At 36.7% G+C, this 16,784-nt stretch overlaps 1 protein-coding gene across 1 annotated transcript in view; it reads right to left on the bottom strand.

Annotated features, from left to right (window-relative positions):
- Positions 1-1,026: 1,026 nt before the first annotated feature.
- Positions 1,027-16,784, bottom strand: part of LOC131045351 (uncharacterized) — a 78,337-nt gene continuing 62,579 nt past the window's right edge. Inside the window, exons 3-5 of the mRNA XM_057978939.2 lie at positions 1,829-1,895; positions 1,595-1,703; positions 1,027-1,485 (exon numbers count right to left, since the gene is read on the bottom strand). Coding sequence (XP_057834922.1) covers positions 1,623-1,703; positions 1,829-1,895 — 148 coding nt within the window. The 3' untranslated portion in view covers positions 1,027-1,485; positions 1,595-1,622. The remainder of the gene's footprint in view (positions 1,486-1,594; positions 1,704-1,828; positions 1,896-16,784) is intronic.

Below are 16,784 nucleotides of genomic sequence, written 5' to 3'. Positions count from 1 at the left end.
TTTTGCTTCGAGAAGACACTTAAACATTATGGCATTCGTTCAGTTGAGTTACCTCCTTTAGATGATGAAGGAAAACATTTTGGTTTCCTAAAGAAACTGACACTAGATAATGAAAACTAAGAAACAAAAGCATAAAAGAATATTTGGTCCATTAGAAAAATCTTCCAATTGAAAATGCCACATAGCAAGGAGAATAAATTTTGGAGCATCTAATTTGCAATTGCTTGTGAACAAGAAATTTTGGAGGTATGATTGTCATGTCCCCTTTTTTAACATTAATTTTTTTAGTATCTTTGTATGTTTTAGAGGATGTGTAAATTACAATGATTATAATATATATGCACATTAACAAGAGGATGTAGATTTCAATATAATGCAATATCTACTGTTCAAAGTGAGCATCATTACGCAAATAATATCAGTGTGCATCTAGCTTAGAGAGGGAGTACACAGCACTATTGATAGAAGTACCTAAGTCATAACAAGAATAGCCTTGGAACAACAAAGATACAGGCAGAGAAAGGAAACAAGATAGTGATCACACTGCCTTCGGGACTTGGATGGGATATCACCTTTTCCCGGATTCGAGAGCCTACTTTCATTTGATGCATACAACTCTAAAAAAAATCTTGCCAGAAAAAATGCTAAAAAAAAAATCATATAAACTAATTTGCACAATCAGTGCGTTTTATTTATTTTTTACAATGTCAACTGCTTTTTAGTAGTCACCACCCTGCCGTTCACAAAACTCAACAGAAAAAATAAATAAATAAATTTACATCCACATCTCTGTCCTGAAAACGTGGAGAAACACTAACATTGATCTTGTTGCAGCTGTTACAAGTTTTGCTGCAACAGTTGTTTAGTTTGCTGCTGTTACTGCTCGTTAAAAACAAAAAAAATTGTTATCTTCTTATTCCGATAAAAAAAAACATTTAGAGAACAATAAGATATCCTAGCCAAGCATAGAATACCAGCACAGCCATTTTGATATAGAGAGAGGAGTGACAGAAACAGCAAAGCCACTAGAACCCAAGCTTCAACTTTGGATTGGAATAGTTCGGACTTCATTCTACATCAGCACACTTGTTATTTCAATCATTTGTAAAAGAAAAACGGCCTTCTATACTCGCTGACGATATAGACACTACATATTTACTAAATACATTCCATGTCATCTTTTATGATAGTTTTTCCAAGATTGCATACATACATCACTCAAAATAACCCAAAAATAACCCAATTACCTTATCTTCTATTATTAATACCGTTAATCCTCTCTTTTTTAACTTTATGTTCTGAAGAAAGCACGGGCCTGGTACAGTACAGTTAAAACCAATGCCAATGCCTGCTATATGCAAGCAACAATATATAAACCAGTGCCAAATTTTTCATTGCTTTCTCTAAAGTGCAAGGTAAAGCATGCAATTTCTCATAAAGACGAGATGAATTTCTCTATGAAATCAACCGCCACTCTAATACGACCTGCACCACGCCAAATTAATTGTAGTCAGTGCATGGATTTTATTAGGGAAGAAAATTAATATCGATAGCAAGTGGAACAGAATGGGACTGGAACTATCAAGCCCCCAACCTTTAATAAGAGACCATGTAGCAGATTATTAATCAAGCAAAGACCGTACAGCTGCAATAGCATCACCCTTATGCTCTCTGAGTTTCATTTCCGCTACCTTCTTGTCCAACTGGACCCACAAATCACACATTAATCGAAATATTTCTCTTGTTGCACATAATTACTAAGATAAATTCCATAAAATCCCATACCACGATAGAAAATTCCTAATGGATTTAAAGTTAACAGTCAAACCTCAAGCTCATTTGCAATTATGTCCACATCAGCTGCATTAATCTTAACTGCTGCCAATTCTTTTTCTCTGCAAGAACCATACCAAATTCGCTTATTTCAACTTTAAGTCAACAAAATTTCCAAAACTCATTTCATGACACCAACCCCATTCGATCCAAGGGACTAGACAAAAAGTAATTGAAAACCAACTCTGCACAGCCAGTTTCATTTCAAATTTCCTTTAACAGGTATAAGATACTTTCAACAACTTTTGGATTTGCAGGATGGAAAATATTTGTCAAAAATTAATAGCTAATTTGGACTGAATTGGCTGAACATCAGAGATCACATAAGCAGCACAGAAATGACATTCCTCCAAAAGGATACAGAACAGATGCAGTGTGGACAAATATTTACATGCTTTTTAAAATCATTCATCTCCAGAAAATTAGAACATTCATTCGACCTAACTTCTCTCCTCTAAAACTGAAAAATTAGTTATGCTACCATGTCAGGTCAACTTGTGACCATTTATAATAAGTTTATTGTATCTAGAACAGTGAAAAATGTAAGATCCCTAGATATCCCTAGATATCAAGTGTATTTAACCCTATAATTCAATTTTCCTAGATTCTCTTGGAAAATTTTCCATTTTCTTGTGCTCTATGGCTGTGGGAAGGCCTTTCTGAAGCCTTAATTTGTTCCACGGTCTTTGACAGAAACACAATTCTGGGAAGTTCCTAAATAATCTTGTATAAATGTAGAAGATTTTGACAACAAATAGGGCAACACTTATAAATTTCAGAAAGTTTCTTAAGACAAATTTTCCAGATGTCGTGGTGGTCCCTATATGATTTCATCTTGGGGATGGTGTTTTCTCTGGGATTTGAAAGTGCATATACTGATCTCAGTAAGGTTATCAAAATATTTCCTTCTGGATTTCAAAAAGTTATAGGGAAATATTGTAATATTGTACAAAATTCTTGAAATTCATTGGTTATCAGATCTCCTAGGTGTTGATTGTAACTAGGGGTATAGGGGTTCGGATTGCCTTAAGGCAACATCCGAACCCCTTTAGGACCGGGTCCTACCCTAACGTGACCCTATCTTAAATGCCATGCTAAAACACACCACAATTAACATTAGTGCCAAAATAACATTAGCGCCACAAATATCAAGGAGGCCGACTTACAAGGAGGCCGACTTTAATAGAGTAAAGAGGCATATAAGTAAAGGTCATTTTGCAAGTCAATAACATCAAGTTCAATTAAATCAGAATGCGAATTAGCTCTGCTGTGCGAACCTAAGGAAGAGGGCGAATTATTCAGTTTGGTGTAATATTGTCCAAGGGGACATAGCATATCTTGAGGCAAGTCATTGAAGCATACAAGGACAGATCTGATATGTGAAGATCAGATTCGAGCTAAGTATTGTACTGTTATTTAGAGGAGAATATATAATCTGACCTGTTGGTCTTTCATGCTGGGTTTTTTCCTCTTTGGAGGTTTTCCCAGGGTATGCTTGTTTGTCTTCTATTATATTTCTGATTTATGTTGTCTTACTAAATACTGCAAATCTGATTACAATCTAGGGCACAATTTAATGCATGTTGGTTCACTAAACTACTGCAAATCTAATACAACCTAGGGCATAATTAAATAAGATAAATCTGGTTATCATACCTAGGGTTTAAATTAACATGGTATCAGAGCTCTAGGTGTTACTAACTTCTGATTTTAGCAGATCAATTGTTGCATATAGCTGTTGTTTGTGTTCAGATTAAAGATGTCAGGTTTAAAGGCTGAAGATAGGCTTAACGGAGCCATTGACTTTGCTGCTTGGAAAGTTCGTATTCTGTTGATCCTTGAAGAAAATGACCTACTGAAATTTGTAGAAGAAGAAAGGCTGTCTCCTCCAGAAGATGCTGAAGAGCTGAAACTGTTCAAGAAAGATTCCCTCAAGGCTAGAAGGATCATAATTGAGTCCGTCAAGAATCATCTTGTCACTGTCATATCAAAGTTTACATCTGCCAGAGAAATGATCAAACACTTGGAAGGGATCTACGAAGTCAACAATCTCAGCAGGGCTCTTGCCCTAAGACAGCAACTTCTACACCTGAAAATGAAAGAAGACTCAATCATAGCCTACTTCATGAAGATCAATGAACTAAAGGACAAGCTAAGCACTCTTGATTGCCAAATCTCAGATAAAGACCTTGTTATGATTGCATTAAATGGTCTACCAGATGAATGGGAACCATTCATTCGTAGCATTGGTGGAAGAGCTGATCGTCCCAACTTTGAGCGTCTTCAATCTGATTGCATCGAAGAGGAATCTCGAATTGAGGTAAGAGGAAAACTCAAAAACTCTCTCAAAGATAATCATGTTCTCTTATCTAAATCTAGGAAAGGTGGTCATTGGAAGAAAGAAAAGAGAAGCAAAGATTTTAGATCCTCCTCCTATGATCCAAGGAAAAAGTCAAGAGATTCCTCTCACATTCGTTGCTTCAGATGTGATAAGTATGGTCACTATGCCAGAGATTGTCAAAATGACCCAAAGGAAAGGGAAGCTAACTTAAATGAGGTTGCCGAACAAAGTGAAGACTACCTTCTTATCTCCGCTCTTTCCAGCAATATTCCTACGGATAGCAATTCGTGGATACTTGACAGTGGTGCCTCCAGACACATCTCAGGATTTCGTGAGCATCTCTCAGATCTGATTGAAAAAGACACCAATCTTCATGTTGTAATCGATGATGATGCTCGATACTCGGTAAAAGGTTCTGGTACTACCTCTCTAAAACTAGATTCTGGTATTTCCTTACAACTCTGTGATATTCTATTTGTACCTGGTATTAAAAGAAATCTTATTTCTATTTCGGCTTAGAAGATAAGGGTTTGCAAATAGCATTTTCTGAAGGGAAAGTACTCACTTAGTCTAAGAAATCTAACTTCAAATCTGCTCGTATTATTGGAAATAGATGTGATAGTTTATATAAGCTTGCAGCCAATCCAATTCAAGCTCTCATTCATGAGACCCCTGAATCATGCGAGCTATGGCATAGAAGATTGGGTCATCTTCACTTTCAAGCTCTTCCCACTCTCGGTAAAATGGTCAAAGGTATGCCTAATCTCAGTTTATCTCATGATGATGCTTGTAAAGGTTGTGCAATGGGTAAGAATGTAAAGAATCCCTTTCATAAAAGCGATAGTAGGGCTAAAGAAAGGTTAGAGCTTATTCATTCAGATTTACGTGGTCCCATGTCAGTAGCATCTCCTAGCGGGTTCTTATATTATGTTATCTTCATAGATGATTTCTCTAGGAAAACATGGATCTATTTTCTTAAAACTAAAGAGTCTGAAGAAGTCCTAAACAGATTTAAAGAATTCAAAGCCTTAGTTGAAAATACTACAGGAAATCGAATTAAATGTTTGAGGTCTGACAATGGAGGTGAATACACCTCAGGTAGCTTCTATGACTTTTGTGTTAAAGCAGGAATTAAGAGGGAGTTCTGTGTTCCCTACAACCCTCAACAAAATGGAGTTGCTGAAAGAAAGAACGGGACCATTGTCGAAGCTGCAAGAGCCATGATTCATGATCAAGACTTGCAACCTTTTCTATGGGCAGAAGCATCCAAAACCGCAATTTATATTCAGAATAAATGTCCTCATCAAGTCCTAAAGAATGTGACACCTTAAGAAGCATTTTCAGGAATCAAACCTGACATCAGTCACCTAAGGATATTTGGAAGCCCTGTGTATGTTCATGTGCCTAAAGAAAAACAAACCAAGCTGGATCCATCTGGAAAGAAAGGCATCCTAGTAGGATACAGCGAATCTTCCAAAGCTTTCAGGATCTACATTTCAGGTCAAAGGTATGTTGAGGTAAGTAGAGATGTAACTTTTGAAGAAGATATTGCTTTCAAAAGATCTAAAGGTTCATTAATCAACAATGATGATATGATGATGGAAAAACAAGATTCAATTGTTGATGCTAACCCTGAGTTACAGGAGGAGTCTACTGATCTCCCAGATCAGGAAGTTCAGAATGACTCATCAGAACCCATGCAATCTACCGATATACCTCAGGATATTGTGGTCTGCAAGAAGAGACCACTCTGGGTTAGAAATACAATTCAAGATGCTGAAGGGTTTGCTGCTCCCAGAGGAACCTTCAGAAATAGCAAGAGTGTCCAAAATCACGCCAACTACATTTCTGTGATGTGCAATATAATTGAGTCTGAACCCCACAATATCGGAGAAGCTATGTCCCATCATGCTTGGAAATTAGCCATGGATGAAGAGTATGGGTCTATCATCAAGAATGATGTCTGGGACATTGTACCCAGACCCAAAGGTAAGTCTGTCGTTTCCTCTAAATGGTTGTTTAAAATTAAACATAATGCTGATGGTAGTATTGAAAAATATAAAGCTAGGTTTGTAGCTCGTGGCTTTTCTCAAAAGGAAGGAATAGATTATGAAGAAACCTTTGCCCCTGTTGCTAGATATACCTCTATTAGGTCTATAATAGCTATTGCTGCAGCCAAGGTTGGGAGCTGCATCAAATGGACGTTAAGACAGCCTTCCTCAATGGAGTCATTGAGGAGGAAGTCTATATTGAGCAACCACAAGGTTACGTAATCCATAAAAGAGATTCTCATGTTTGCAGGTTGACGAAAGTTTTATATGGGCTCAAACAGGCTCCTCGCGCTTGGTATGAAAGAATTGATAAGTACTTACTAAGTTTAGGGTTTTTCAAGAATGATGCTGATGCTAACATTTACTTGAAAATTTATAATAATGAGATGCTTATTTTAGTTTTGTATGTAGATGATTTATTTCTCACGGGTGAAAATAAATTAATCATAAGATGTAAAAAGGAATTAGCCTCAGAATTTGAAATGAAAGATTTAGGTCTAATGCACTACTTCCTAGGGTTAGAAGTATGGCAAAGAGCTAATGAAATCTTTCAAAGTCAGGGAAAATACACTATTGATATTTTGAAAAGATTTAGAATGATAGATTGTAAACCTATGCGTACTCCTATAGAATCTAACTTAAAGAAGTTAACTGTTTCTGCAGCTAACTCAGATTTTGCAGATCCTTCTGAGTACAGGCAGTTGATTGGCTCCCTGATGTACCTAGTCAATACTAGGCCAGATATCTGTTATGTTGTGAATGCTCTCAGTCAGTTCATGAGCTCACCGAAACATGTTCATCTGGTTGCTGCCAAGCACATTCTAAGATATCTACGTGGCACGATTGGTTATGGGCTGAAGTATACACTTAATACCCCAATCCTCCTGAAAGGCTACTCTGATTCAAATTGGGCAGGAAGTGTCAAGGACAGGAAAAGCACTTCAGGCATCTGCTTCAACTTGGGCTCCACAGTAATCTCTTGGGCATGCAGGAAGCAATTTTTGGAAGCATTAAGCACTGCAGAAGCTAAGTACATTGCCGCATCTGTTGCATCCAGAGAAGCAGTGTGGCTTCGTAAGCTTCTTGTTGGATTATTTGGTCAAGTCAATGATCCTACCACCATTCATTGTGATAATCAAAGCTGTATAAAGATGTCAGTAAATCCTGTATTTCATAATCGGTCCAAACATGTGGAAACACACTATCATTACATTTGGGATATGGTGCAGAGAGGCGCCATTCATCTAAAGTACATTAGCACAGATGAACAAATTGCTGACATCCTCACCAAACCCTTATCCAGAGTGAAATTTGAGTACTTCAGAGATAGACTCGGCGTCATGGAAAACGGAACCCTGATTGAGAGGGAGCTTCAATCTCAGTGACTATTGGTAGCAGTTTGAATCATTCTTTGCTTGTGTGCAAGAATGAATTTCATCCAATCTATGCTTGTGTGCTAGAACCATCCTATGCTTGTGTGCTAGGTGGAAGATGTAATTCTATGCTTGTGTGCTAGATCCATTCTATGCTTCTGTGCTAGATGGAACGTAAAAGGTTCAAATTATGTATTCTCCTCCTCCCTAGTTAAGAGGGAGTGTTGATTGTAACTAGGGGTATAGGGGTTCGGATTGCCTTAAGGCAACATCCGAACCCCTTTAGGACCGGGTCCTACCCTAACGTGACCCTATCTTAAATGCCACGCTAAAACACACCACAATTAACATTAGCGCCACAAATATCAAGGAGGCCGACTTACAAGGAGGCCGACTTTAATAGAGTAAAGAGGCATATAAGTAGAGGTCATTTTGCAAGTCAATAACATCAAGTTCAATTAAATCAGAATGCGAATTAGCTCTGCTGTGCGAACCTAAGGAAGAGGGCGAATTATTCAGTTTGGTGTAATATTGTCCAAGGGGACATAGCATATCTTGAGGCAAGTCATTGAAGCATACAAGGACAGATCTGATATGTGAAGATCAGATTCGAGCTAATTATTGTACTGTTATTTAGAGGAGAATATATAATCTGACCTGTGGGTCTTTCATGCTGGGTTTTTCCTCCTTGGAGGTTTTCCCAGGGTATGCTTGTTTGTCTTCTATTATATTTCTGATTTATGTTGTCTTACTAAATACTACAAATCTGATTACAATCTAGGGCACAATTTAATGCATGTCGGTTCACTAAACTACTGCAAATCTAATACAACCTAGGGCATAATTAAATAAGATAAATCTGGTTATCATACCTAGGGTTTAAATTAACACTAGGACCTTCTACAAGATTTTCTGGTTAATTGAAGCATTATTCCCTGTTTTCAATTATTCCCAACGCTATTTTTAGCATCATTCCCTGTTACATACCATGCTTCAAGATTTTCTATATATTTTCATCCATTTTTAGTTTCTACATTTGCAATAATTCAAAATTGATTGTTTAATATTTGAAAAGCAGTTATATATTGAAAAATGAGGAATTTAGGCAGCAGCCTTACAGAACATAGCAAAGGACCCTTACTGAAACAGTCAATGTTTGCAAAATCAGAGATTCGTGACTAGAACTTAGAAAATTAACCCTAAGAACCAGACCTTGCTAAGAAAATAGAAAAACCAAAAAAAGGCCTAGATCTAAGGAGAAGAAGATATATCAGGTTCCACATCCTAACTGTCCAAGCGGACCAACAACTCCAAAAGACATTTCTCCTAGCTAGTTTCATTTGCCACAACAGAGTAAAGAATCTGCTTCACAGCTAACTCACTCACATTATCTCTAGTGGTAGCTTCTACTTCTTTGTATGAGGAAAGAACCAAGTGAGAGAATGTATATCTTTGTTTCTTAAGCTCCTTCTCTGGACAAACAAGAGCAGTATCCATGGGGTTCAGGACCTAATTTTTCCTCCTTTTCGGTGGTGGTTGGGTGCTCACTAAATGACCCCCCTCCATGAAACAACCAAGCTAATCCCACAGCTTATCCAGCTTGGAGATCAATTTGTCCCGTCTTCTGAGAGCTGTGATTTACAAAATCCATCTGCTTAGTGTTTTCAGGCAGAGCTGCTAAAGTGGTCTGGGAGGAAATGGACAAGGCATTGTGGACAGTACGCAAAATAGATTAACTGCACATGCATAGAGAATTTTGAGGGTTGGAAAAGAAAGTGAGATTAAAATTAGCCAACGGGTGAGCTAAGGTTTGGCATGAGCCCGGTGAAGATTGCTACCTGTCTGCTGGAGATCCCTTACAAAACCTCTGCTTGAGAGATGACCTGTGGGTTGCAATGTTGTGGGTTCAGTTTTGGGCTCACATTTGCATTTTCACTATGTGGATTTGGCCAAATAAAATTTTGAAGTTGGGTTCAAAAAATCAGAATACCACATAACATCATATAATAAATGAAATCAATCCACCATAAATATTCAAAACACTACTTTAATATCAATTAGTCAAATTCGATTGTTATGATAGATATTAAATTTTTAATATTAAAATAATAATATTAATGTCATAATAAACCATAAAAAATTCCTTAATTAATAATAAATAAATACTTACCATCAATTTTATTATTCTCATAGAAAATAAACTCTTGACAGTAAAATAATAGTCTTTTGTTGAAAATAAACCCTAGACAATTTTATTATTTAACTATTTAGTAAATAATAGGCTTTTATAATTTTATTAGTATATTACTAATGGAAAGATTGAAAGAAAGATTAAATAGGCTTTTGCCTTTTTTATCCAAAACATAGATTGTTGAGTGGGTGGGGAAAACTCAGACACCACAGACATGGATTGGCAACAATAGCAGAAGATGGCCAGACAACAACAGCAGACGATCTTGCATGAGCAGTAAGAAGCAGATCCCTGTCACAACAAAGCTTGCATGAGCTGTTCCCCCATCATCGATAACAATAACGGTTGCAACTGATTAAAAAAAAGAAAAAAATTAATTTCTGGCTAGAACCTATTGGATTCATCACAGGTTCATCCTGGACGAACCCACAGGCATGTATCCACATCTTGGCTAGATCCCCTGGCATCCCAGACCTGGACCCAAACCAGGTACAAACTGGATCCAGATCTGGGGATGCCCTCTGACAAACCGGCAACATTGGTGGGTCACTGGCATGAACAGCCAGCTCCCTTTCCTGCAAGAATGCCAGCCCACTGATGGTTCCCATTGGGTTCCTGTCCATTGAATCATCCCTTAGATGGACTCTGCTGTCTTACAGTCAAATTATATTTACTGCCTCCATGGACTGAGTAGCTAGGGTACAAAAGAGGAGGTGAGTGACAAGCAGTGGCTGTGGTGTTGAGAGGAATAGAAACTTGGGCCAAATATGAAAGATTGGGGCAGAATATAAGCACATAAAAACCATGAGGTCTGGTATCAATGCAAGCAACCATGATGAAAATATTATAGGGCTAGATAACTGGAATCCAAATCAATCTGCTTAGTCACTAGCTCTCATAAAGAGAAATAACTAGTGTGAGCAATCTGTTTTGTTGAGAAATATAACCAAAATCCAAAAAAATTGAGAGATGAAAATGGTACTAATCTGCAGGGAGAGTATTAATCTTTCCCTCGTACTGAACCAGGTGAGTTAGGGCAAAATGTCTTACAGAAGAGAATGCATATGGTGGTAGATTGAGTAAATGATGGTGGGCGACATTTAAACTTCGACTGTCATGTGCTTTATAAATATGTAAGCAACTGCTCAAAAGTGTCCTTCAAGGTTATAAATATTGCAAGATGTTCTACTTAGTACACTGAGGATTTCAAGGAGGAAATGGCACAGATGAGGGATGGACAGATGGTTGTGGGACTCAGAAAATGACATACTACACCTGTAAAACATGAGGAGCGTCAGGTTACTAGCTAAACCGGCATACATTCTATATGGCCTAGTGTTAGTTATAATGTATTCAAAAAAATCATTGGGATAAACAGGACTGCAGATGATAACCTAGTGAGGAACTTCGAAAGCAAAAGGTTGTTAACATGCTTATTGCTGAAGAGGTGCTTTAGAGGAAGTCCCGTTGCATATATAGCCTATGTGGTGTAATGTTATTTGAGTAACGAATCCTTGGAATAGAAATAAACTAGGAAATTGCCTCAAGGTTGGGATGCTTCATGCTAGGCAAGGTGGCTAACATGCTTAGAGCTAAAGAGATGCTTCCTTTTAAGGAAGTCTCATTGCATGTATTGCCTATGTGGTGCATTGTAATGTTATTTAACAAAACCTTGGAAAAACAATAAACTAGGAAGTTGCCTCAAGGTTGAGATGCTTCAAGCTTGGCAAGGTGGTCATCCAAGGAGATAGCTCCCCTCTGAACATGAAACCTTTGAGAAGGGTGATAATGTTGGTAACAAGATTACTTAAAAGCACAAGCTGGCGATCTTACGGTTACCTTGCTTGTTCTCAATCCTTTTGTGCACCATATTTGTCTAGATTAGTTATACGAGTAAAGATGAGTCTCCTTCAATGTGTAAGTGATGGAAGCTCTATTTGTGGACATGAAGAAGGCTTTCCTTGAGGACACAAGCTTCAGCAAAATAGGGGTATTTCTGCCTATATATTAAGCTCAAGGTGACCATTAATAAGACTCCTTGACTTCATTAGTTCCAGGATTTACCCAATCTGTATTGGTCTGGATCAGATAGTAACAATCAGGACTTTGTAATGGTATACAATCCTCCCCAGGCAGGCTATTATAAGATCCAAAATGTTGACAATGGGCAATCATTGTGGCTCAATGTGGGATAAAAACTTTCTTAGCATTATTAAGAGCTCTTTAAATGTGCACAGCAGATGGGATCCATGTCCTCAAATGTTCTCTTTTTGCCTTCTAACCATAGACTTATGGACAAATCCAGAGATTACAGTATGAAGAAAGGACTAATGCTTGGAATGAATAAGATACTGAGATGACATAAAAATCCTATTTCAAAAGGTCATTGGAGAACCCATGTGGATCAATATAATCCCACTTGTCATTAGATCCTTTCTTTGTGCTAGGAGACATTCCATATAAAAGCGATCTCTATATTCCTTTGCATATTTACAGTTCAGACAAATAGACAGGCCTTGCAAATAATGAATACACAGACTTTCTACTACAAGAATTTGCCTGTGACAAAAAGCCAAATTAATGATTTAATTTCAGGCCCAATTTCCACAGACCAGAATTTTCCAATTAACCTGACGAGGCAGCTCTATTTTTTGTAGTCTTCTATAGGCTGAGCTGACAGCATACTGACCTGATACATCATGACCACACTTGAGAGCATCCTACTGATTTTTTGTTACTATGCATTGTTAAACAAGACTTTTGATCAGCAGCTCTACTTGCTGAAGGAAGGCTGATTGGTAGGTACAGATGCAAAGGAGATGCTGTTGTCCGTGAAAATAAAATCCACAACCCCAATCTAGTTGCATGCATTGAAGTAACCCAGCTAGGTTATTGGGATGAAAATACTATCAAATTGAAGCATTCCATTCAAGATAGATCAAACAGTTCTGGAACAGATTTTTTATTGGATATAAACCAGATATGCCTAAACTGTCTAAAACAGAAGTAAGGTATTGAAAACAATATTATTTATTTCTTATTGGATGATTGAGGAATACCAAGAGCTGACAGAATAATCTAGAGGAGGACCCACGGCGGTCTCAAACCCTTCATTGTCCATCATCAGTGTTGCCTGAGTGAATACCTCTGAAACCCTTCACAAATACCTCTGAAACCCTCAGCAATGGCGAACTGTAATTCTGAAACTGAAATCTGCTACTGTAACCGCACCTACACTGCTGTAGCATGCATGCAGCGACTGGGACTGTTTGCTTGTGGTGGCGTCCAAGGCTTGATGCTCAGGGGTTGCATCCTTAGCATGGAGTTCTGGCGGCAGACCAAAAATAATATAAAATCATAATGATTGCCGAATACCTCCTTTTCTTCCACCGTAGCAATATAACCCTCAACCCTAAAATATGCGCTCCACCTTCAAACCTAAACTTGGCGATAATATTAGGGAAAAGAATAACCCTCAGCACTGATCCACAAGGTAGGAAGAAGTCAAAAAATATCTAATTTATCTTGGCCCCAAGCCATGACTGAAAATCAGGGAACCACTTAAGTGAACCGGACCCCACCACTTATCGAATCAAAAGACTTCTCTAACTCAGAAAATTGGCTAAGTATGGAGAAGAAACATACTTAAGCCTTATTAGGAGAAAAAATAACAGCGGCTAGAGAAGGGACATGACATGCATCCATGGTTTGCCATAGGAATTCTAGCATAGAAATTGTATCAAGAAACTAGGAAAGACAAATCAGTTATCTTCTTTTGAAAGAAGTTTGCTTGAGTGTATTTATTGATTAAGAGCTTCTGGATCATCCTGTGTAAGCATCTTTGAATCCACTGTTTCATGATATCTAAATGGCCTTTTCCACTCTCAATCCACTTACCCATTCGAATATTTCCACTCATTCTTATTCTGATTTTGGTTCTACACCTTAATGGCTATAATTCAATCAATTGTACTTTTTATGTTCACTAAAGTTTCGGGCTTGGAATTTACAATAACATTTATTGAATATTGCACTGATGGGTACCGTTCATTGCACCCTTCATATCAAATGGTAAAAGCACCCAAATGAAGAATTTATGGAAAAAATGGAACTTTAATTTTATCTTTTTTAAGAAGAAAATGTCTAAGGTATTTTCTAGCATAAAAACTTATCAAAGCCCAAAGAGGTACTAAAAAGAAGAAAAAACATAAAAAGGGGTTAATATGTCTTAATGCACAAAGTTTTTATCAATTGATTCAAAATAAAGTAATCCTTGAGGAAACCCCACACCATGTTTTTAAATAATGGCATTTATGTCCTGATTCCTACCTACTACTTGCTAATTATGATCTAAAATTAAATTGTTTAAGTCATGATGATGATTAACAAATATCAATATAAATAACCTTTGCTTTCATTGACATTTATTTCTATAATTTACAATGTTAGTTTTTTATTATAAAGCATTTTACATTTTTATAAGTTGTATGCAGCTAGCGAATGGTAGCAAAAATCATGCTGCAGACCAAAAGATAAAGAGTTTTTCAAAAAATCACAATTTAATCAAGAAAAAATCATGTTAGGGTTTTTCACAATATGGAAAGACAAAGGGTTAGGTTTAAGGATCTTTGAAAAAAATCACCACAATCAGAAAATTGAGATACAATAACCATATAATTGGAAATCACAGTCTTTTTGCAAATGTAATTATAAAATCATGAATTTTTCAAGGAAAATATTGGCTGGGGATCTAAGCCACAATACATCAGAATTAGTGCCACATGGTATAACCATTGGATTTTTTTTCTAAAATTAAATATTCTTCGTAGTTTTTTCATATTTTCATTTCTAAGTACGTCTCCCATGTACCAAAAGTTAAAACCTAACTCCGTCTCTTGTACTAGTATCTAACCCTATCTCTTGTACCAATAACTATCTCCATCTCCTAGTAATTATGATTTAACTTGTTATAATGACAGGCTTCTTGTTGTGAAAATGCGTGTCTTTTTTAAAAGTCAAGTGAAGCTCTATCCAAGTGAGATAATATTACATGACATTCAAATGCTCAAGTTGCATGTCCTATTTACTAGCATTGATTCCACAAAACTGATGTGTCAAATTTCTCGATAAGGAAACCAACATATTTAACACAAAATTGAGACATGCCAAAAAACTTGGATTAGTAAGACAATATCAAGGGAAATTCAACTTGCCCTCTATACAGATAGAGATGGTGTCAACAGGATTTGTTCTCTATTTGATGATTAAAAAAAAAAGACAACAATTTAGCTAACCCAAAGCACATAAAAATTGAATATATTAATTTTACATCTAAAACTTTCAAATAAATGGGTGGAAAGCTGAGACTCCACAAATCTCAATGAAGCCTTGTAGATACAATTTCGTGGTACATGCCACCAAAACTTGCAAACTGCCACATTTGCCATCGAGACAAGCAAGTCTCACAATCTATTAATAAAAATAAAGGCCACCTAGATTTTAAAACATCTAAATGTCTTTTTCACCCTAAGTTCTATTGCCCATTCTATTTTTTCAGTCTCACTCTCAATTGATTTGGTTTGGAGGAAATGATTATCTATGTGCAAGGACAAAACACAGTTTGATCCTTCAGAATGGCATGCATAGAAAAGTGATTTGTAACTAGCATCTGTTAATGCATGATAGCCTCGGTAAGATAAATGATTGAATGAGAGATAAATGAAGTCTCTCATTCAATCATCTATCCTATCGATAAACTATGAGGAAAAACTTCAAACTATTGTTCCTTCATTTGATGACCATTCTTCATTTGTATATGTTCAATTATACTTGTAAAGTTAGATCAATACTTAACTATCGATAATCATCATTGGTATCGGATTACATTATAAACGTATGCACTCTGATTAATATCGGTTATCATATTAACTATGATCACCGATTAATATCGGTTGATATATTAACTATGATCACCGATTAATATCGGTCGATATATTAACTGCGATCACCAATTAATATCGGTTGATATATTAAGCGGTGAACACTGCTGGTTATCAGGCTTAACTAATACATACCAATTAATATCGGTTGTCTTGCATATGATAGTCACGCCGATTGAGTATCGGGTGGTTTGTTAAGTATACACCGATTGGTAAATGCTATGATAAGCCAAAGGGTGCGATCAAGTAATGTCTTGATCGATCATGTCTAAAAGACATGACCGGTCAAGGCATTGCTTGATCCTCCCTGCTTACATATAAATATCAATCGGCATTTGTGAGAAGGACATCGAAATCAATAAATGCTCCTCTCACCTGCAATATAAAAGAAGATAATCAGATTTATCATATTAAATATATAATACATAGTTAACAGAAAAGATAACCTTGAATATAACTTGCATCTTGAACTGAGAATTGAATATCATTTACAGCATCAATATCCCATTGCATGATTCAACGTGGATTTAAATCTTACACATCTAGATCGTGTCACTAAATACATCTGAATGCTTAACCAATCCACAAAACCATAGTGCAACCAAAACTATGCTAATGAATTCAATATACAACTTCAATTGATCTTGTATACAGTTTATTCTCATTGACTTGTGCTATGAGATGTTAGAAATTTGCAAGGACTGTGATAGAGACCAGGACTAGAAACCAACATCACATGAAGAGAACCTCAACATAGTGATATACCCTAGATAAAACCAATTATTAGGGGGGAAAAACCAGAAAATGTCCATAATCAATCAATTGTACATGCTTTCTCCCTTCACGAGAGACACTAAGGCACCAACAACAATGCTTCCTCTCATTTCAACATAGTGAACACAACGACTCCATATCATCAAACTATCCCTAGAACCATGCTAATTGACTGCAACCTTTAATTACCTGTAATGTTCCCAGTTGGGAATTGGATTATATGGCGTTTAAGTCCTGCAAACAAACGTTAGTAGACAAACAATATGAAAGATAATTAATCAT

The sequence above is a fragment of the Cryptomeria japonica genome, chromosome 8 (genome assembly GCF_030272615.1).
Source record: "Cryptomeria japonica chromosome 8, Sugi_1.0, whole genome shotgun sequence".
In the NCBI taxonomy this organism is placed as follows: Eukaryota; Viridiplantae; Streptophyta; class Pinopsida; order Cupressales; family Cupressaceae; genus Cryptomeria; species Cryptomeria japonica.
This window is presented reverse-complemented; position numbering and strand designations above follow the sequence as displayed.